The sequence below is a fragment of the Microtus ochrogaster genome, unplaced genomic scaffold, assembly GCF_000317375.1.
Source record: "Microtus ochrogaster isolate Prairie Vole_2 unplaced genomic scaffold, MicOch1.0 UNK46, whole genome shotgun sequence".
NCBI lineage: Eukaryota > Metazoa > Chordata > Mammalia > Rodentia > Cricetidae > Microtus > Microtus ochrogaster.
Genome location: NW_004949144.1, coordinates 1625405 through 1649719, shown reverse-complemented (window position 1 = coordinate 1649719; position 24315 = coordinate 1625405). Strand labels below are relative to the sequence as shown.

General features: G+C 36.5%; 1 protein-coding gene across 1 annotated transcript; it reads right to left on the bottom strand.

Moving 5' to 3' along the window:
• Positions 1-234: 234 nt before the first annotated feature.
• On the bottom strand, positions 235-18426 carry LOC101982929 (killer cell lectin-like receptor 2). The gene is made up of 8 exons (XM_013354491.2): positions 18326-18426; positions 16536-16650; positions 14929-15018; positions 13860-14081; positions 11527-11666; positions 10679-10782; positions 516-665; positions 235-431 (listed from the first exon to the last, which is right to left on the bottom strand). The coding sequence occupies exons 2-8, from the start codon at positions 16648-16650 to the stop codon at positions 386-388; spliced, it is 867 nt and encodes a 288-aa protein (XP_013209945.2). The 5' UTR covers positions 18326-18426; the 3' UTR covers positions 235-385.
• Between the last annotated feature and the right edge of the window lie 5889 nt (positions 18427-24315).

The window sequence follows — 24315 nt, the reverse complement described above, 5'->3', positions numbered from 1 at the left end:
CACCAGTTCCTTTCAACTGTCCACCAAATTTGAAATTATATTTTATGTCTAAAAGAAATGTTTAAAACAATGAAGAAAACTTCTACATGAGGCAAAACACAAAACAAAACAAAACAACAATCAACCAACAAATAAGAAATTAGAACCCATGGCTATATTATAGTTCTTAATTGTGCTTTCAATTAAGATGATTTATCATGTTGATAATGAAATAATCAGGTTGTTTATTAGGGTTCTCTATTTAGTTTTATGGGTGTTTAAGAAAACAGAAAGAGCAGATTCTTTAAGGGCTTGGGGCAATGGGTGTCCAGGTACCAGAGAAGATATACCCCTTCAAGAAAGAAGATAACCTCTGCTCTGTCAAGTCAGATTCAGGAGAATGTTTTCAACCTCTTCCAGCACATCTCTCTGTTTGCAAGGAGGACCAAGTCCTGTGATCAAAACATTTGTTCATAAGAAGTCACAGATTATTACAGGAAGCAAATGAAGATCAGTACATTCCATTTTAACTTTACCTCTTGCTGGAGAGTAAATCAGGTAATTTATCCAGTCTTTTCTCACAGACACAGGGGTAGACATTAGTGCAGTTATTATTTTCTAGTCGTGTTCTAGATAAAAATGCACATTTTCCAGTTTTATGACTGAGGTTTGCTATGTTCAAGTCACTAAGGAACAAAAACAAAAAGGCAATAATTTAATTTTCAATATTCACTAAAATATCCTGATTTAAAAAATTCTATTAGCTAAAATATGCAGAATATGCAACCATTAATAATAAACTCTGTAGTAGTGGGAGCGGCGGGGCTGCTTCCCACCACCCGGCTAACTTTACTGGAAATAATTACACAGAAACTGTATTCTTTTAAACACTGCTTGGCCCATTAGTTTTAACTTCTTATTGGCTAGCTCTTACATATTGATCTAACCCATTTCTAATATTCTGTGTAGCACCACGAGCTGGCTTACCAGGAAAGATCTTAACCTGCATTTGTCTGGAGTGGGAGAATCATGGCGACTGCCTGACTAGGCTTCTTTCTCCCAGCATTCTGTTCTGTTTACTCTGCCTACCTAATCTTCTGTCTTATTAAAGGGCCAAGGCAGTTTCTTTATTTAACCAATGAAATCAACACAAAACAGAAGACTCCTACATCAAAACTCATTACTATTTTTTATTCTCTGAGCTCATTATAAAGAAATGGTCTCTTTTTTTTTTTGTTTTTTTGTTTTTTTGTTTTTTTGTTTTTTCGAGACAGGGTTTCTCTGTGGCTTTGGAGCCTGTACTGGAACTAGCTCTGTAGACCAGGCTGGTCTCGAACTCACAGAGATCCGCCTGCCTCTGCCTCCCGAGTGCTGGGATTAAAGGCGTGCGCCACCACCGCCCGGCAAGAAATGGTCTCTTGATCTTGCCAAAATTCCCATCTTATTCCATACTCACAAATTTTGATCAGCAGATGATACTGATTTTAAATATTTCCAAGGAATTATGTTATGCTAAACCTGCTTTCCTGCTCACATTTTGTCAATTAACGTGCTAGGTAGAAACAAAGGTGTCTATCACAGAGAACAAGTTCTCATATGCTTGTGTTTTCAGAAGAAAAGGAAGATTTGTAATACAGTCACAGATGAGGGCTTGCAGCTAATGTTCTGGGCTGGTTTTCCTTTCTTCCTCCCCCATTTCCCCAACCTCATAGCTAATTGGTCTTCACTGAGACATAGTAATCTGCTGAATTCCCCGTATACAAGACAACTCCAGTTTTCAGGATGATGCATTAGAGGGCAAAACTTTCCTACTCTAAAATAATAAAAAAATTAAATGCTGCAAAATAAAAAATGTATTAAAATTAGAAGACAAAGCAAATTATCACATAGGCTAAAACAGAAGGACTATGAGTTCCAGTTCAACTTGGGCTGTATAGCAAAATTAAAAGTCAAAAAGTAGTTAATTAGTAATTATTATGATTCTGTAAAAACTGACAGAAATCAGATTCCTACTCAGGCCCAAGTGTTAACATGAGTTAGGAAAAACCTCAAACAGTGAGGGAAGCACAATAGCCAGGTTCCCCCATAATAGTTAGCGGAAGCTTACTAAAGACGTGCTCAAAATGGAGATCCTCAATAATGAATCCAACCAGGAATATTGTGGTACAATTGGAGTCCCAGTAATTGGGAGATAACAGTTCAAGACCTCGAGAGTTTGAGGCACATTTCAATAGATAGGGATTTTGAGGCTGGTCTGGGATAATGAGACTCTGACTAAGAAATAGAGAAATATTCACACTGTATGAAACTGAGACTTCAACGTGAACCGCTTAGCAAAATAAATCACTTTCTTTGAATCTTGTATATAAGATGAGAAGAAATGGAATATTCAAATTCATCATAGGAATTTAGAAGAAAGGAAGATAAATAAAACCAAGTGGCTTGTAGTACAGTAATAGAACAGATTACATTAGATATGGAATATATATTAGTCAGACATGAAACATGGTTATGGGTGCAGTCAGGAAATCATGTGTGTATGTTGAACATGTGCAAAAGGAAGAAAGAACCCAGAAGACACCAACTGTACAAAAAAGATATATACTAAAAAGAAATAAAATGTACGCTCACACAGTTACTTATACATGGATTGGCATGATAGCTTTCATAACTCATAATTATTGGAACTCAGAAACACACCATATATTCACATGTGGAGAAATATGGTATATTAGTTATAAAAAAGGTGCTTTGTAACAAAAGGAATGAACCACTGATCTGTGAGAAGAGCTTAATAATAATGATACTAATATTGGTAAAAGGTGCAGAGAAAAATGGAGCCAATCACAATTCTGTGCATAGGATATACACTCTGGATGTGGCCATACTAATTTACAGTACAAGAGAATACATGCCTTCTTGCCTAAGGCCAGGTTGGGGGAAAGGTGCAGAAAAAGAACTTTGGGAGGTAAAAAATTGCCTTGTTTTTGTTTGATGATTTCTACTGCTGTGAAGAAACATCACGAACCAAAGCAACTTGGGGAGGATACGGTTTATTTTGCTTAAGTATCCAGACCATAGTCTGTCATCAAAGGAAGTTAGGGTAAGAATCAAAGTGGGCAGGAACTTGGAGGCACAATCGGATGCATGCCAGTGGTCATGTCAGAAGAGCTTAGGTGGCAAGTGACTCCAGGGCATTGACCAAGCAGGAAACAAAACCTGATGGGTAAATCTTGGAAAGGAAAAACCTTGAGACCCCAGACCCCAGATCCCAGAATGTCTTTTGCTTCTGCTGTACCTTCACATGTTTGCTGCTGCCATATTACTCTGGTATATGCCATGGTGTGAATGAAGTATGATATACTTAATGAAGTATGAATACTTAATGAAGTATGATAATGTCTCGGAAATATCCCATTCTACTGGGAAATTTTACATGTGGATTGTTATGAAAACTGATTTTCCCATAAGCTATGTTGTTTAACTGAAGCAGCGATTTTATACAAAATAGTATTACTTTAAGTATGGCTTTGACAATTGAGAGTTTTTAATAAATATAGTCAGGGATCATGATAGAGGTTAGTTTAGTGGAAAAACTAACATAGGCAAAGGTTGCATAAAATGCTTCCCTTGCCACTAATAAAGCAGAGGCTGCAGAGGTTAAAAAAAATCAAACGAGGAAGTGTCATACAGCTAGAATGCATTAGTTTCTATTGAGGAGCCATATAGACTGTCGCTTAGATTAATGATTAAGACAAATAATTGAGTCCTAGTTGCCCAACTAGCTTAAGTTCTTTTCATCTTAATGAAGAGAGATGGTTCACCAGTTTCAGTATGCATGACAGCTGAAACAAAGCCTTAAGATAACTTCAGGTTAGATTAAGATGTTTTGATAATAGCCTGGAGATAAAATACTCTAGAAACAATCTAAACTTCTCAAGAACACATAGTTGAGCTATAGGTTCACTCATTAGGTCAAGGGTCAAAAAAATAAAGCAGCCCAATTATTACTAATTGACATACTTTTCTTGCTAGGATTTATTATTGATCAACGATGATGATTTACTCCTTGTAGCCGTTTCTGCCCCCAATCTCCAGTTAGCAAAAGACTATTGATGGTGGGTATGTACCCTAAACATTTAAAATAGAGTTGGCTGATTGTTTTTCATATGTAAAAGCTTAGGTCTGTGATTCTTTTAAGATTCCTTAAAAGATTACTTTTCAAGATAAGTTACAAAGGGATTGATTCTTTCTTTTTTTTAAAATATTTATTTATTTATTATGTATACAATATTCTGTCTGCATGTATTCCTGCAGGCCAGAAGAGGGCATCAGACCTAATTACAGATGGTTGTGAGCCACCATATGGTTGCTGGGAATTGAACTCAGGACCTTTGGAAGAGCAGGTGATGCTCTTAACCACTGAGCCATCTCTCCAGCCCCCCGATTCTTTCTTTTTAACCACAATATGCAGCCTGCCATTAAAAGACCTGAGAGGAATACCTTTTTTTCTCTCACCCTGTTAATCTATAACAAGTTACTTAGATTTAAATGTATTTGGGTTCTTGGGATGACTTTGTTTAAATAATGTAAGAGAGAAGAAAAACATCCATTTTCTTATATTTATATACTCATTCACTTGAAGAACAGAATGTAACCAAATTATAATTTTTATATTGCCTGAATAATTTTGTTGAGGTATATATGTTGTAGAGGAAAAATAACATCAGGGAATAGATACACAGAATAAAGAATACAGAAGAATTTCATAAAGAGAAGTATCTTTCCTTTATCCCCTCAGATCAAAAAGTAGTACACAGATTGAGTGAATTTCTTTCGAGCCCTGTGCTTCTGGAGCCTGGACCCCAGGCAGGGGTAGATGCATATATTACAGAGGAATTCAACTTACTGGATGCTTCCTCAAATCATCACAGCCTACTTTCCTACAGTATTGAAGATTTCCAGCCCACAGGTGATACCTCCTACAATGTGCTGGGGTCTCCCACATTGTCACAAATTAAGAAAATGCCCTACAGGATTGCCTATAGCCAGATGTTTGTTATTGAGACACTTTCTCAATTGAGGTTGCCTCTTCTCAGAGGACTCTATCTTATGTCAAGTTGACATAAAACTTGTTTGCACAATGGTGCTGGTAAAAGTGTACGTATCTGTTGAAACTCATATTTCTCATGACTTACAGGGGATGCATTTTATTACATGCACACTTCAAATTCAAGACATGGTTTTCTAAAATGTAATTGTCAAAAGAAAAAAAGAAAGGAAGAAAGGAAGGAGATAAGGAAGGAATGAAGGAAGAAGTCAACCACGAGTCAAACTGTTTCAAAACTAAACTTTACAACTGTATGCAATGTATGATCCAGAATACTAGGATATATAAACAGTGACATGATTCAGAAAACTGACAAAACTGACTAACATGAATATGGATTATGGGTTAGAGTATATTACTAGATCAATCTACATTTCTTGAGTTTAGTCATTTTAGTATGATGCTATAAAAGAAATCCCTTCTCCCTAGAAAATATTTATGGACCACTTAATATTATTATTATTACCATCATTATTAGGTTTCGTGAGACAGAATCTCACTCTGTATTTCACAATGACCTCAAACATACTATGTAGCCTAGGCTGCCCCTAAACTCAGTACAATAAATTATAAACCTTGAGCTTTCACATAAAACTGGCCTCAAAGAATATTACTGTGTCTATGAAGTTTTAATGCACCATCAAATGGAGCAGAGAGGGTGGGAGGAAGGGAGAAAGGGAGGGAAGGAGGGAGGGAGGGAGGAAGGGAGGGAGAAAAGAAAGGAAGTAAGGAGGGAGGGAGGGAGAGAGAATACATATAGATTGTGGAAGGTTGTATGAATGTCTTGAACTAATGTGAAACTATTAATTAAGCCTGAAATTACATCTTGCAGCAAATAAACGCATGCTAAAGATGACAAGTTCATCTACATGCAAAAAGTATCAACAGTAACTAACAAACAAAGAGAAACCCACAATTGTACCCTAGTTCTTAATTGTGCCATCAAAGCCATGGATATTTGAATGTTTCTCTTAGTGATGCTGAGATATGCATTCTATTTATTAGGGTTCTGTATTAAGTTCTGTGTGTCTTCATAAAAAAAGAGTGATTTCTGGGTGCATTGGACGAAAGTACCTACTCCACAGACACAGCTGCTATGTGTACTAGGAATGAAAATGTCTTTTTATCTGATAAGTTAGATTTCAGAAGATCATTTCTTTCACTACTAGATCATCACCCTATTTATACAGCAGAATGAGATCTGTGGTTAAAACATTTGGTCGTTAAGTAGTCACAAGTCATCACAGGAAACCAACAAGGATGACCATCTTCCATTTTTACCTTTCCTTCCCACTTCATAATGAATCAGAGAATTTATCCACTTTCTTTCCACAGGTACATGTATGGGTTCTAACACAGTCACCCTTACTTATACCTGCTGAAATGAAAAATGCATAGCTTCCTCTCTTGTGTAGTGATCCCATTATTGTCAAAACACTATAAAATGAAAGATAAAATGGGCAGTTATTTAAATTCAGGGCCCATATTGATTCCAGGTGAAAGATTATTTACCAAAATGCAGAATATGGAATTAATCATAAGTATATTGATGTGCTGTCATTATCATTAAGTAATAAAGAAACTTCTTTGGAATTATAGCAGGGTAGAGCTTAGGTAGGTGGGGAAGATGGAATTGAATGCTGGGAAAAAGAAGGGTGGAGTCAGAGAGAAACCATGTAGCTGCAGGGGAGATGAACGCTGGAACTTTACCTGGTAAGCCACAGCCACGTGGTGATATACAGATTAGTAGAAGTGGGTTAATTAATAAGTAAGAGTTATCCAATAGAAAGCTAGAACTAATGGGCCAATCAGTGTTTTAATTAATATAGGTTCAGCGTGATTATTTCGGGGCTAAGCAGCTAGGAACTAACTAGTGGCCTCCTACTACAGTATATCAATAAAAGATTTCCGTTTTCTCTAAACTCAGAAAAATTGTCTTGGGCCAGTGACATGGTTCACTGAGTGGAGGCCATTAGCTCCAGATCACACAACCAGAGTTCAGACTTCAGACCCTACACAATATGAGAGAAGTGAGTATTCCTATGCTCCCCTAACTACACCTGTACTGTGGCCTGAATGCTATAGTACATGTGAATATATACATAAAAATAAATAAGTAGAATAAAATAAAAATAAAATGATCATTTGATCAAAACTCAAATTTTTATCTACTTCACTGTCAATATTTTTGCCAACAAGTTAAATTAATTTTCTGTATTGTCATGGACCAATCTTACACTAAATGGTTTTCATTTGATGCTTTTTAGAAATAAAGACAGTTTAAAAGTAAAAAAAAAAAAACATTGCATGGCACACAGAGCAAGGTTTTATATGTCCGATTTTTAAGGAGAAAGGGGAAGTTTGTAGTACAGTCACAGAAGAGAGTTTGTGACTACTGCTGTAGTCATTTTACTCTTTCCTTCCCCTCCTCAGATCTCTTGGTAACTAACTGAAACGTAGTGATCCAGTGACTTGCCTGCATGCAACACAACTTCAGTTTCTGATGGATGATGAATACTAAATCCACAACTACCTTCCAATGAAAAATAATTCAAAATGATAAATAAAAAATAAAGCACAAATGGATAATGGTGGTTCATGCCTTTAATCCCAGCACTCAAGAGACAGAGTTAGGTGGATCTCTGTTTACTCAAGGCCAGCCTGGTCTACAGATTAAGTTCCAGGATAGCCAGGGCTTTACTCAGAGAAACCATAATAATAATACTATAAAAAGGAAAAACAAAGAAAGATAATACACAACTATAACCTAGCATTGGGAAGGCTGGTTTAGGAAGATTATAGAGCAAGACAGACTAGGCTATGGATTAAAACCTTCATCAAATATTAACTAACATCTCTCTCCCCATCTCCCCTTACCCCTGTCCCACCCCACCCCCAAGCTCTCAATTTTTGCCTGGAAATCTTGTATACTTCCAATATCCAGTAGGATAGCTACATATTTTTTTTCCTTTGGGTTCACCTTCTTAATTACCTTCTTTATGATCACCAACTATATAGGCTCAATGTCCTTTGTTTATGGCTAGAATCCACTAATGAGTGAGTACCTGCCATATTCATCTTTTGGGGTCTGGGTTACCTCACTCAGGATAGTGTTCTCCATTTCCATCCATTTGCATGCAAAATTCAAGATTCCATTGTTTTTTACCGCTGATGGAGAGAGCTTGGGGGAATGGGACAGTTGGGATGTAGGAGGAGTGGATCTGGGAGAAGAGAAGTATATATCTTAATTAAGGGAGTCATTTGAGGATCATCAAGAGACTGGACTCTAGAGGTGTTCCCAGGGGTCCAAGGAGATGTCCCCAGCTTGTTCCTTGAGCAAATGAGGAAAGGGCGCCTGAACTGGCCCTATACTGTAGCCACTCTGATGAATATCTTGCATATCGCCATAGAACCTTCATCTGGCGATGGATGGAGATAGTGACAGAGACCCACATTGGAGCACTGGATTGAGCTCCCAAGGTCCAAATGAGGAGCAGAAGGACAGAGAACATGAGCAAGGAAGTTAGGACCGCGAGGGGTGCGCCCACCCACTGTGACGGTGGAGTTGATTTAATGGTAACTCATCAAGGCTAGCTGGACTGGGACTGATGGAGCATATGGTCAGCCCGGACTCTCTGAACGTGGCTGACAATGAGTGCTGACTGAGAAGCCAAGGACAATGGCACTGGGTTTTGATTCTATTCCATGTACTGTCTTTGTGGGAACCTAGTCTGTTTGGATCCCCACCTTCCTAGACCTGGATGGAGGGAGGAGGTCCTTGGACTGACCACATTCAAATTACCACAGAGAGAAAAGATATGAGTGATCTTACCCAACACTGGAACCTGCATGTCACAATACCGACTTGATAGGCAAGATGTATCCAGTGGAACCCTTGTTATAGGATAAGTAACTACTTTCTTATTGGAGTTAAAGAATGCCAGGTTTGCTCTTGTAATCCAAATAAAAAAACTCATGATTTTTGAGGTCATGGGTCCTCATAAAAACATGCTACTATCATCGTATTATGTGACCATGTGGTCAAATTGTACTCTCAATAATTATGTTTATGGCCTGGACCTGGGCTGCTCTCAACTTCTATCCTTCTTTTTACAGTATCAGTGGACAGTTCAGGGAAGCAAAACTGGTCAAAGTGCATAGAAGAAGATAATACATACTCAGCCATAAAGAAGACAGCTTCATAAGCTCATTTTTCTAAATACTACAACCAAGATTCAGGAAATAGGAGGGAAGAGGAAGGAGAAATCATGCAAGAACCAGAGAAGGGGAAAAGCATGTGAAAAACAGCCTTCTGGACATGACAAAATTCCTGCATCTCTAGGAAGCTGCTCACTACTCTTAAGGAATCACTATTGTTAGGTAACAATTGCTAGATAAGGGAGATTCATTTTTTTGGGGGGGATATATGGTCAGTGATAGGTATCCTTGCTCTAGTGTATAACCTACCATGCACCTAGGAACAGCATCAATTTTAAAAAAAAAACATGAGTTATAGTGGCACATGTTAGAACAGAAGCAGAGAAAGCTTGTTAGAAAGCTTGTTAGGGCAGGGAAGGATATGATCATATCATATTTTATGTATATATGATATGTTCAAGAAAAAGAAATAATATTAATAAAGACAATCAGTGAATAGATTTTTACAAGATTACAAACATAAAACTTGGAGTTTACTATAGCAGTATTATTTATGAGTCTGAACCTGGAAACAACCCAAATGATCCTCAACTGAAGAATAGATAAGGAAAAGAGAATACTCCATTTACACATGGAGTATTAGCAGAAAAAAATAACATCTTGAAATTTGCAGGCAAAAGGATGGATCTAGAAAACATCATATTGAGTGAGGTAACTCAGACCCAGAATAACAAATAATATACATACTCACTTATAAGTGGCTTTTAGACATGAAACAAGGAAAAACCAGCCTACAATTCACAATTATAGAGAACCTGGACAACAAAGAAACCCTAGGAAGAGGTATACATGGATCTATTCTACATTGGAAATAGAAAAAGGCAAGATCTTCTGAGTAAATTGGAAGCATTGCAATCATGGGAGAGAGTAGAAGAGGAGAGGGGAATACGGGAGGGGAGTGAAGGAAAATACAAAGCTCAATAAATACAACTAAAAACTTAGAGTTTATACAATATTACATCTCAAATGGAAGGTAGATATACGTATGGACATATAAAAATGTTCTCTCTCTCTCTCCACACACACACACACACACACACACACAGATAGAAAACTATTATATAAAATAACTAGAGAAACAAGTGAAGTGAATGTCTGGGATACTCATGCCCATTGTATCCGTCAGGATGGTCCAGTTATTTCACATCATCTTAAGCTGTTGATTTGCTTGAGCCCTCTGCATCTGAGAACACATAACCCTGAGCTGTGTTCAGTATTACATCACTAGCAGTCAGCTTCCCTGTCTAAAACTTGCTCAAACACTGCCTTATGTAAACTGTCCTTACCTTTGAGTGCAATAGAAAATGAGAAAATTTATGTGAAGTGAGAAATAAGTCATTGTACACAGTGTTAGAGTGTGAGGAAACTCACAGTTTAGATGGGCATCCGTCAATCCATTGCCATTTGCTTTTTATCCCATTATATGATAATCCAATCCAGTAACCACCTTGATTAATTTGAACCTGAAGGAATTTCTGTAAGAGAAAAAATATCTGATGATAAAATTTCCCTGTTTGGTGAGAAAATAACAATCACAACAGGTTCCATTTACTTTTATGTCAGTTCTCTCTTCCAGCCCTTCAGTTCCTCCAAGCTTATTTTTAAAGTGATTTCCCACTAGTTGCTCATTTATGTCAATAACTGTCAGTTACGTAACTTATTTAAAATAAAACTTCAGTTGTCTAGAGATACTGAATTCATGAAGTGATTTGTGATTGTGTTTCTCAGAGAAAGTCTCACTGTGCAGCCAAGACTGACCATGAGCTCACAATATTCCTGCTTGTGGCTCCTAATAACAAGCAAGCTGCATACAAAATGAATTAATGGTTCTTTAAATAATTTCTGACACTGTGAAATCATTCAAATGGGAATTCCCAAAGACTACAGAAGCATGTGGGAAGTGAGCATATGGCAAGCAATGCCCTGTCTTCAAAGCAAATTCATTAACATAAAAAATTAGAAAGAGAGAAGATTGCAGAGGCACAATTGTCTCATGGTAGTAAGCCTTCTTATAACAGACCCTGGGTCCTGACACTAAGGCAGGAGCAGCAAGGAGAAGCCAATGATAACTTCTCCTGCACAATTTTTGCTCACCAGGCAAACCATAGACAACATTTAGAGGTCTCTCTTTCAGTTATCCTGACTGGATTCAGTATCTCACTATCCAAGAGTTAGAGAAGGAATCTAAGAATAAAGAAGCGTGTAAGAGTCTATGGTACCAGTTCATCTTCATCATCAGTTTTCAAAAGTGATAAGCTGCAGTCCTCGCAGGTCTGTTTACATCCAATCCAGTGTTTTTTGCCCAGGATGAAATAACATTTGATGCCACAGCAGAACCAGTATCCTTCAACACTTGTGCCTACAATAGAGAAGGTGAATGGTAAAAATTCTTACTTTCTAGTATTCTGTTATCAGTGTACTATTTTAATTAAGCATCTATAACTAAGCAACATTTCAGAGCTCTGAGAAATTGAAATTCTAGAATGTGTACAGACCCCTGTATACCCATGCCCTATGCAGTGTTGTTTATAACAGTAGATATGTAGAAAGAGCTGATGGATAGATCAGTAGGAAAAAATGGAGCACATGCACACAAAGAAATACTATTTATTCTTTAAAGGGAAGTAAATTGTCTGGGCATGATGGCTTATACCTATAACCTGAGCATTCCACAGAGTGAGTCAGGAGAATCTCCACCAGTTTTAAGCCAGCCTAGGCTAAGTAGTGACTTCCATGACAGCCTTGAGTATAAAGTAGACTCTAAGACAGCCTGGGCTACAGAATGAAACCATGTCTTACACCTTAACATCGCAAAAGAGAGGTGCTCAACTAGGTGATGAATATGGATGAACTGAAGATGGTGTGCAAAGTGAAACAAGCCAGGCCCAAGACTGTATTTTATGACTCAAGTCAGATGAGGGTTCTAACACAAACCAGCTCTAAGAAGTAGAGGCTCGCGGGATATCAGAACTGGAGTATGGGGAACAAACCCTTGCTGCACAGAGGCAGTTACAAGGATGATGGAATTCTAGATATGCAGTAATGTACTGTATCTTCAGTTTGCCCACATATACTGTGCACTTAAACTTGCATTGTGGACTGTGTTATATTTTCTTAAGAGAGATAAGAAACACATGAGGAAACTTTGGAAGGTGTTAGTCTGTTCTCCTGGTTATGCTGATGCCTTCAAGAATATGCATACATACCCAAACATGTCAAGTTGAATATGTTAAAATGAGCGCAGCTTGTTTAGCAATAACACCTCAATATGATTATTTTGTTTAGTGAGGGGCTGAGGATGACCATACTTTATCAACAAACTTTATCTCCAACCTTTGTTTTCCTGTGAAGAGGTATTATTGTTTATTTCATACTGGCCTAAAATTTGCTGAGCTGTCCAGATTATTGACTAATTTATAATCCTCTGTCTCAGCCTCCCAAGGACAGGGACTGCAACAATATGCTACCATTTACAGATGATAAAATTATTTTAAAATATTAACACAAAACATTTTTCATCAATCTGGAATAGTTTCAAAATATGGCACTTTCTTTTTTCCTATCAAATAATTTATAATGTGGCAGGGTTTTTTATTCTTGTTATTTTTTTTGTCTATTAACTTTTGTTGTTGTTTTGAGATAGGGTTTCTTTATGAAGCTTTGGTGCTTGTCTTGGAACTAGCTCTTTTTACTAGGCTGGCCTTGAACTCACAGAGATCCACCTGCCTCTGCCTCCTAAATGCTGGGACTAAAGGTGTGCACCACCACCACCAGGCTTAGCAGTTTTAAATATATTGTAGTCTTTGTATAATAATCATTATTAACCCCTATGATGTCATAGTGATGTCAGATGCAAAAACTCTTTGTAAACTCTAAATTCTGAAAAAATATTTAATAATGAATACTAAACTGTGTCAATTAAAGTTAACCAGTCATGATACAAGATAAAAAAAGGTTCCTTGTAATCCTTGATATTTTTATCTTTTTGGCCTCTTCACTGTGTCACTGACAGAGTTACACAAGTGTGGACACCATTTTGAAGCTCCAAAATATCTCTCTCTCTCTCTCTCTCTCTCTCTCTCTCTCTCTCTCTCTCTCTCTCACACACACACACACACACACACACACACACACACATACACACACACACAGAGAGAGAGAGAGAGAGAAGTATTTTATTAGTGTATCATATACATGCTCCATGCCCATTTTGGCCTAAGAATTTGGTAAATTCCCTCTTACTGGAAACTTCCATGTTCTATCAGCAGCAAAGTTAGAGACACAAATTTGCCCATATACCAAAAGAACCTGAATTGTCGCTGTGCTAACTTGTGATTCCATCTACTTGGAGCAGTAGAAGCCAGAACAGCCCCTGAGTTCTAGAAGCCATAAATTCTCTTAATACAAACAGGGATTTCTGGGATGCCAGACCCCTTCATGAGATAAGGAAACCCCAAGCCAATTAAACACAAGCTACTAATCAGACTTCAAGTCTTCTGGAGAAGAAACAATACAGAATAATGCAATCCCTTATCCAAGGTTCCCTCCTTACCTGTGCGCTGTTTACATTTTAAAACAACTTTCGTTTCCTTACAGCATCTGCTCTGTTTTCTTTCTAGGGAGTTTAAATGGTCTTTGAGGGAAACACACTCTATAGTTTTATTTCTCAACATTTTGTTCCTTAAGTAGTTGTCATCTTTCATGGGTCTGTACTCTTGACGAAGATTATTTAGAGTCTTCTGAAATTCATGCTTTTCTTGGTTATACTGAAAAACTAAAATTAGTAGCAGATATAACAACAAAAAATGCTCATAAGGAGTAAATATTGAAATTTAAGAAAACTGAGAAAGCTCATGTTGACAACCAACACCTATTACTTTAAGCTGTACTTTGACATTTAGAAAGTAGCACCTCAATTAACTCACTATAGGAATGGGAACAGAAATTTACCTCTATTGGGGTAACTTTAATGTAAAGTAAAGAATACAGCTGAATCAAATTATGGAGGATGAACCACAACTTCTAATTATTTAAGTTTTCATAGCACAAAACTTTCAAATAACTACATAAGTAAAATATTCAGTGAATATTTAACACAGCCTGAAAATGTGAACTAAGAAACATGAAAAATGACACAATTCTCATTGTACCAGAAGGAAAACAAAATATCCAGATATGTAGCCATGTTTTAGCACAGCCTAGGAGTACTTTCCTCTAAAAATGTGAAGGAATCCAATGAAGCTTAAGCTTTAATGTCTCTGTAGAGATGATGTTTACATAATATTCACAATCAACTAAGCTCATAAAGCAGACTATCACCAAGTCTTCAAAAGAAAGGATACCAAGAATAAGACAGAACAAGGCAGCTCTCAACAGTTCCAGAGTTAATAGAATAGATATGTATGAGAATAGGACACTGTAGTGTGTCAGGCAAAATTAAACAAAACATAATGAAACAAAACAAAACGAAAACCTAAAAAAGCAAAAACAAAGTCCAGAACTATCTGGCACATCCCCTGATTATAGGCAGCACAAGGACAGCATGTTGACTCCAAAATTTGTGACTAAAGTTAGTTATTACTTAGGTGTAAAGACAAAGAACGTGTATGCCAGTTACTCACTGTGTGTCACCAACACTGCAACAGCCACCAGAAGAATGGAACAAAGGATTCCCAGAGGTATTGCAATGAGGTGCCATGGGACTGAGCACTCTTAAACAAACAAACAATTAAAAAAACAAAGCAAGAAAATAATCTCAGTGGAAAGAGCATGTCCAAATAATAACTATAATTTTGTGTAGCATAGAAACAAGGGGATATAGATCGCTTAATTAAAGTTTTACAGTAGTCCATCATACAAGCTGACTTAACATGTGCTCTCTAAATTTCTAGATTTCTACTTCTAATGTTACCCGCTATAGAAATCCTACAGGTGTGAGGTTTCACAGGATTTTTCTTTCTTTCTTTCTTTCTTTCTTTCTTTCTTTCTTTCTTTCTTTCTTTCTTTCTTTCTTTCTTTCTTTCTGTCTTGCTTGCTTTTTTTTTTTTTTACCTTGGGCCTTGAATTCTCAATCCTCCTTCAGCCTAGAAGTAGCTAGAAGACAGGCATGTGACCCTCACCCAATTTTACAGGATCAAAAGTTCATCCTCCAGAAAGCACTGGAGGCATAGACACAGACCAAGTAGAAGATGCCATACTGGATCATGCATCTACCAAAGCAGCATAACTGAAGATGAAGAGGAAGGAAAAGTGGTCCATGTTCTTGAGAACTGTAAGGAACCATGGTTGTATACAGATCCATCTTTTCTGGGGCCTACAAGTCAGTTCTGTCTTTTTTCCCATAAGTCCCATTTTTCTCTAACAATACTTAACATCTTTGTGTTCCTTAGGGTCTGAACGCCAAACCTCTGATTATCACTATGTCAAAGACGTTAAAGCACTTGGAGTTCAACTGTCAGTTTATGCGAAGTAAGCAGAAAAGAGAAAAGAAAAGTGAGAGTTCCTCTTTTTTTATTAATAAACTTAATTGTTCTTTGACATTTCTGCAAATGCATAATGTGATTTAGTCATCCCCATCCCCACTACCCTCTCTCATCCCTTGGCTTCCTCTGCAGCTCTCTTCCCAGGAAGAGACTTCCTCATCAGATGGACTGATCTTGCTGCTTCATCACATTTGATGTTGGAATTACTTAAGATAATTAAAACACCTTCTTCTAGAGAGGAAATATTGTTTTTAATGCATACATTGAATTTCAATAATATTTTATTCCTCTAGAACATTTGGTGTTTCTTCAGACTCTACTTTGTCACTTTTTAAGGTTTCAGAATTCTTCTTGACTAGTTTAAATAGTAAAAACATCCTAAGAGTTTCCCAATTGTGATGAAATGTATTTACTCCTCACTTGCAAATCCTCGAGAACTCTTTTCTTATAAACTTCTACTCATCTGGCTTTCTATGTTACTAGATAACAGTTAAAAATAATAATTTTTCTTTCCCATTTTCCCTTTAAAAATTGATTACTTAATTTTTAATCTTATGTTTAAACAATTTGCTACATGGTTACTTTCCCCATCATACTCACTTATCTTTCTCCTATTCCTGTGTATCACCACATCCAGCTAAAATGGAGTACTATAGTTTTCAACGGAAGCCAGTAGCATATTGTTTTTAAATGTCAAAAGTTACAGTGCATAATAATAGATAAATTTAGAAACATAAAACACTTACTTTTGTGGCCAGCTTTTCTGGGCTCTTGAGCCTCATCAGGCTTTCCTTCATTCTGCAACCCTGAAGAAGACTTATGGAATCTTATAGTTGCATAAGTGATCTCCTCCTCACTCATCTTGAGAGTAAGTGAAGAGCCGACTGTGTTAAAAACCTGACCATGAGTGATTTCTAAAGAAAAACTTAAAATATTCACCTTTAGAAAGTTACTTGGATCTGATGCTGCAGTGGAGTGGAGAGGGATAGAGTCTGATTTGTTTTCCTAATGATAGAAACACCCTAAATCACATGGTCTGACCCTCTTTTTCACTGGAGGTGAGAAGTCTTTGAAGATTTCTATCACTCATACCTCTAATATTTATAGCACATGTTATTAGGAAATACAGAAAGAATTAAAAATTTACTAGTAAATTATTGTAATATTGGCACAGCTTATTTCTCTAAAATATTAAGCATATATAAATTGTTAAGCAAAATAAAAACTACTGAAAATTATTGAAACACTTTCAAACTAACAATTCAAATAACAAAGTTTTCTATATGAATAAAAAATTTGCCTTAAAATTATTTACACATTTGGATAATGCACAAATATAAAAACGTTCTTGCTGTTTTATCAATTATATATGACTCTCAGTGTTTCCCAGAAACCACCTTCAACACAATATATGACGGTTAATACTGGAGGTGATTAACAGTTTGGACTCCAAGATACATAATTTTTTTTTTTTTGGTTAAAGCCCAAATACCTGAGATCTCCACCCTCTCCACCTAGCCTTAGCCTACACATTCTTTTCCAGGACCAAGCCTGGAAAAGGCATGGAACTAGGAAAATCCTACTGACTGGGGCAACCTAGATCCAGAAAGACTAACACCGAATCTTCTCTTTCATCTGAGGCTCCTGACTCCAAGTCTTCAGATATGATACTTGGAATAACTGCATCAACCAGGAAAGCAGAAAAGGGGTATTGCATGGGTAGGATTTGGGAACAATAGAGAGAGAAATAACAACTTGAAATTTTAATCTCAAATCAGTCCATGTGTATGATTATTTCACACAGTATATTTTAGTCTATATTGCCAGAGGAATCTACTTGAAAATAACTTTTGTTGATAATAAAGCAGTCACTAGCAAATGTCCATGAAGGATTCATTCTGACCATAAATATCAATATAATATTAAATAGTAAATATTCCTAACTCCCCTTGCTGCTTATATTCATAACTAATATGGTAGCCTACAGGTAATATGAAAAACAAATATTATGTGGATTGATTCTCCTCTAATTTTCTAATTTATGAAGTTTTCAAATTTTCCCTTATTTGCTGAAAAAGGGGAAACTTTAATTTAAGAATATTTTTTATAATTGTTGTTTATTATTAGTGGGGATTTGGGGGGATGGAATTACTTGAGCCATGGTGCAGGTGTCCAGAGGATAACTTAACTGAGTGAGTCATCTTATTCCACCTTTCAGTAGGTTTCAGAGATAAAACTCAGGTGGTCAGTGAGGTTTGCGTAGCAAGTATCTTTACACACTGAGTCATTTCACATGGTTCCTACTCTGACTTCTTCAAGATGGATAATATTTGACCCAGTTAAAGAGTAATGAACTCTATAGATCTTCAGCACACAGCAGGAGTCACAGCACTCAGAAAGAAAAGTATCAGTGCTGTTCTACTGTTTCCATAAGCTGCCATAGTTTACCAGATCTAACACTCTCAAGTCAGACCATCTAAAATTCTCTAGAGAACACTGGGTCACATGATAGAAAAACAGTAAAAGAAACTATTACCTGTGTCTCAACCAGGAAATTATTTTGGTGGAGAGAATTGATTTTCCAGTTGGGGATCAACTTGAACTTCCCTGGACTGGTCTTCTCAGAGCTCCAAGAGAAAAGGCAGAACTGAATCGCCTCTGAGTGATACTCTAGCTCATTATTTTCAGCCCCTCCTCTTGACAGAAACTAAAAAGAGGATATTGCATAAAGAAGCTGAATCTGACAGAAAGGAAAGAATCATCATATTATGATAGTTGCTGCAAATCATGTGTGTTATTGATATTTGAAGACCAAGAGGAGCATACCTTCAAGTAAGTAAAATCAGTGGTCTTAGCAAAATCACTAGTAAAAAGAGATGACTAATGTTCTCCATTCCTAATTTTGTAATAATAGACTGCTGGACATTTTCCCTTATGTTACTATTTGAAGAAAAACGTTACTTCTTGTTTTTGAATCGTGCTTATTGCAGTTATGCATGTTTTAAGAAGCTTTTGCAGCACTCACATTTCCACCATGAAACTTGCTGCAAACATTTATAGATTTTTAATCACACATAATATTGACTGTGAACATTGATGGCCTTCCATATAGAGTAGTCTTATTGCTATTTTCATGGTGTGATTTATCAACTATAAGACATTGAACACGCTCAGCAAATATTCTACCTTTGAGTTACATATATAATCTTTGGTTCTTTTTGTTCTGTTTTTTTACTTTGTGTGTTTGTTTTATTTTTGTTTGTTTGTCTATTTGTTTTGATACAGTTGTTACATCTATTACTATGTAGCCCAGGTTGGTCTCAATCTCATAGTCCTCTTGACTCAATTTCTTCACTGCTGGCATTACAACTACATACCACCACATTGATTTACATCACATTTCTTGATATTTTCTAATAAATAAAAGGCATTTCTATGTTTTATAAATATTGATCTATGAGATATTTTAAGCCAAATATAATTATTAATCACTTGTATACAGTATAAATCAAATAATTCTCTACTGCTGAAAAATATACTTAGAAAGATGTTTTAGGTATAACATCATGAGATTAAAGGAGCTCTAATATACATTATCACAAGTTCTGTAGTTCATTTGTAGTGTAACCATTGTATATGAGAATATTCACAATTGACTTTTTTAAAGATGAGATAAGGTGAATTTTTCTTCTTGTGAGTTTTGCCCATAGGTTTGCAAATGAGAATTCCTGGAAAGAAAATGTGTCATCAAAGACTGATTTGCTGAGTAAAGATACAGTGGAATGAAGAGGTTGTAGGTCAAGGGCCTAATTACCTTACCACAATATAGCTTTAGCCTCTTAAACAGACGTTTCTTGCCAACGGTGTCAGTACTAATATCCCATGACCAATACATAAAATCTTCATGAAACCTATTAACTTAAGAGACCACTAACTTTCACCGACCTGAATGCTAAGAACATCATCTGATGACCTATACAAACTCTTCTCCATCTGACTGTAACTGCCTCTCTGATGTACCCACAAATATATTTTAAATTTGCCTTGATTTATAACTTTCTCAGACCTGTAAAACTACAAAACTTTATGAAACTGCTTCCACACTGAACATGGAGTTAGGGTCACTTAAAATAAGTTCAGAATAAGCTATCATTATATAATCCCTTTAAGATGAAAGCTGTTTTTGCTTTCAGAGGTCTTCATTCAAAACTCTTGCTGTTCACATTCCCAGGGAGGCCTCAAGTTCTAATGCTGAATGCTAAAGATGTTAGAAATTTCACTGGAATTAGAGGTACAATTCAGAGAGGGTCCTTGCTGATCATGTGCAAAGGTCCAGGCTTGACCACAAATATCTCCTGCCATTGTTCCCTTTGTAGACTTAAAAATGTAATTATACTATCATTCTAATGATAATAAAAGGCAATAACCTTAGTAGCAAGAATGATAGTAACAACACAGCAACAATAATAAGAGAGCAAAGAGAGGAAGTAAAAGACATTGATTTCTTGTCTGTCAACATGTGCTAACCCGTGCCAGAATATGTTCTAATTTCTCACTAAACTGTTCTTTCCGTTGATTGGAGCTTTTCTAACCTGAGAACTTGTTTTGTTTTGTTTTTTAAAGAAAGCAATTTAAGTTGTTCTTCAAATCAAGTGACAGTGGTTAATGGGCACTGGGGGATGGGTAGTGAGGAATGGGCTGGAAAACAGGAAGAGGAACTGATGATGTAAGGACAGACAAGCCTGGTTCTTATCAGACTGGAACAGACATAAACTTCCTGCTTTTCTCTTCCTTTACTAGCTTCTAGTCAGCCGTTAATCATCTCTCCTAGCCTTTACTTGCTCCCACTTCCAAAGTTTCCTCCTGCTTCCCCATCTACGCATGTTCTCCTCACTTGGCTATGCTGCCTGTGTCTTATGTGACCAGATTCTATCTCCTAACCTTGTTCCTTTTGTAGACTTAAAACAACTTTTGTATTTATTATTATTGTGTAGTGTGTGTGTGTGCTTTCATGAGAAGTTGAGTGCATGCAAGCCATATTGTGTGCAAAATTGTCAGAGGACAACTTTGGGGAGTTGGTTCTTTTCTTCTGCTGATGGTTCTGTGGTCAAATTTAGGGATACGTTCAGGTTTGCATTGTGTGCCCAGAGAGATTTTACAATTGAAACATCCCTTTATGTTCCTAAACCCTGATATCTCTGATATCATCACCCATAAACATTAACTCATCTCAACAGTGTAAACTAAGTTCACTGGGTACAGAGTGTAAATACTTCTGGAATACCTTCATCAAGTTACTTTTGTCTGTATCCCTTCATCATGGGGACTCTCTATCTCTAGTGTTAGCACATGCACACATGTACACACACACACACACACACACACACACACACACACACACAAGGGATGAAAGGAGAGACTTAGTAAAGTTGTGCTTGAAGACAACAGTGAGTGGGGGTGGAAGAGCAGCAGTGCTGGAGAAAGTGGCAGACACTCTGTCCCAATGCAGGAAGATGCTTGTGTTGTCTCAACATTACAAGAGGAAGCACTGTAAAGAAGTCAACTGATTTACTTAGGGACACCTTAAGACCAACTCTAGACCTATAAATAAAGGCTAACGTAACACACAGGAATTTGAATCTAATGTGGACTCAAAGGGCCTGGGTTTAGCTTGCTACAAAGCATGAGAGTGGAATCTGGAGAGACATGAGTGAAAACACCAAGATCCTGTGACTTCAGGTAAGTACAATGATTTTCAAAGTCTTAGGCCTCAAAAAAAAAAAAAAAAACAAACCAGCTAACAACTGTCTGTAACTGCAAGATCTGACACAATCACACAAACAAGCTTGCAGGCAAAACACCAATGCATATAAAATAAAAATAATTTTTTCAAAAAATGGGAAACAATATTACAGTGGAGTGAGTTAGGTCTGTGTATGATTTGACAATGGATGGTTTGAAAATGGAACAATTAAATAAAGGAATAATTAACTTATCTGGAATTTACATAATGTCAATTATATTTATTATCATTTTGGTAGTTATTTTATCCCTAAAAATGTTGGTTGATATCAGTGCCAAATATGAGAAATTTACTGATAAGAAACAGCTTTAGAAAAGTTTACAACTGATAATATGCAAGGCCTACAACTAATTACTGAAGAAAATAATGGTATTTTGACTGGTAAGTTACAAGCCTTAGAAACAAACTTGATTTGCAGTATCTGTCATGATTCATTTATTCTTCCCTGTCTGTCAGCATCAGCTTCATCATGCAGTTTCCTCCTTACAGTTTCTCTCAAGAGGAGGGCCTGAAAATCATTATCTGGTGTATCAGTCAGAGAAGATTCAGTTCTGCCTTTTCTCTTAGAGTTCTGAGAGGATCAATATAGGGAAGTTCAAGTTGTTCCCTAACTGGAAGATCGGTTCCCTCCACCAAAATTGCTTCTGGGTCAAAACACAGTTAAATAGCTGCTTTTATTGTTTTTCCAATACATGACCATATATGTTCTAGAGAATTTCAGGCGGGGTGACATGAGAGCAGGGTTGATAGGGAAGCCCTGTTGGTGGGTTAGATTTGGTTGACTCTGGCAGCAAGTGGAAACAGGAGTTCAGCAGTGGTTATTTTCTTTCTGAGTGTGCTGTGATGTCTGTGCACTAAGAAAATAAGATAGAGGGTTCTATGGAATTCATTACTATTGAGCAAGTTAAATGTTTATATATTATCCATGAGGAAGACGTCATAATAGGAGCCAGGTGTACTCGGTGTATACTTGCTACACTAGCCTGACAGACCCACCTGAGTTTGATCCTTGGAAACCAAATGTGGGTGGAGTAAGAGGACTCTCTCAGTAAAGTTATCCTCTGGATACCTGCACCATGCCTCAGGTATCTCCACCCCCCAAAAAGACCAAGTAATAATAAATAACAATTTTAGAAATTAATTCTGCAATGGGAAGATTCCCTTTTCTCAGAAAATAAGAGAAAATTTGAAAACTTTCAGAAAGCTTCATAAATTAGTAAACTAGAGCAGAACCAGCCCATGTACTATTTGTTTTCCATATGTCCGTTAGCTACCATCTCAGTTATAAATGTAAGGGACAAGATGAGTTATGAATATTTACTATTTGATAATATATTGATATTGATTATTAGATTGAATCCTTCATGAGTATTAGTTAATGACTGCTGCATAGTGACAAAAGTTATTTTTGTATATGTTACTTTGGCAATGTCATATATTAGAATTTCATATGTGAAATAATCATGCACATGGTAGGATTTGAGATTAAAACTTCAGGATGTATCCCACTATGCCCCTCTCTATTGCTACCAAACCCAATTCCTACAATACCCATTTCTAACTTTACTGACTAATGTAGTTACTACAGGTTATGTAACTAGGATTTTCCTAGTTCCATGCATTTAACATCCTAACCTGGAGAAAACTGTGTAGGCTAAGACTGGGTGGAGAGGGTGGACATCTCAGGTGTTTGGTCTTTAATCAAAGAAATATTTCTGTGTCAAGGAGCCCAAAATGTTAATCACCCAGAATATTAACCTTCATAATATTGTTTTGAAGGTGGTGTCTGGGAAACACCGAGAGTCATATATAATTTAAAAGACTGTATGAACATTTTTATATTTGCACATTTATCAAAATGTGTAAATAATTGTAAATCAAAATTTTATTCATGTAGAAAGCTTTGACTGTTATTTAAATTGATAGTTTGAAAGTGTTTCAATGATTTGCAGTAGTTCCAATTTTTCCTAACAATTTATATATGCTGAATATTTTAGACAAATATGCTGTGCCAGTATTACAATAACTTACTAGTAAAATTTTAATTCTTTCTGTATTTCCTAATAGTAAGTATCATGAACTTTAGAGGTATAAAGGACAGAAATCTTCTTACCTCCATTGGAAGTCAGGGTCAGTCCATGTGATTTAGGGTGTTTTTATCATTAGGGGAAGTAATCAGATCCTACCTCTTCCCACCCCACTGCAGCATCAGATCCAGGTACCTTCCTCAAGGTGGGCATTTTAACTTTTTCTTTAGAAATTACTCAAAGCCTGGTTTTAACACAAACAGTACTTCACTTACTTCCAAGAAGCTTGATTAGGAGATAAATTATACAATTGTTAAATTATATAAACCTTCAAGGTTGCAGAACAGCAAAGGCCTGATGAGATTCAAGGGCCCAGAAAATCTCGCCACAAAAGTAAGTGTTTTAAGTGTCTAAATTCACCTGTTTTTATGCAATGTAACTTTTGACATTTGAAAACAACACCCTACTTGTTTTTGTTGAAAAATGTAACCCCCATCTTATCTGCGAGATACACAGAGGAAAGAGAAAGATAAGTGATTTTGGGTGGGGGAGTAATCATATATAAATTTGTTCAAAAATAAGTCTAAAATTAAGCAATCGATTTTGAAAAGTTAAAAAACGAAAAGAGTAACTCTATTTTTAACAGTGAGCTGGTAACCGTGAAAGCCAGACCAGTAATAAAGGAGATTGTTTGGG

Bases quoted from the DNA above. Each gene is read 5' to 3' on its own strand.
- LOC101982929 (XM_013354491.2), bottom strand. From the start codon at position 16,650: ATGAGTGAGGAGGAGATCACTTATGCAACTATAAGATTCCATAAGTCT. The intron at 14,082-14,928 runs GTGAGTAACTGG...TACTAATTTTAG, and splicing joins TGCAGTGTTGGTGACACACA to TTTTTCAGTATAACCAAGAA. The intron at 432-515 runs GTAAAGTTAAAA...TTTTGATCACAG, and splicing joins GATTTACTCTCCAGCAAGAG to GACTTGGTCCTCCTTGCAAA.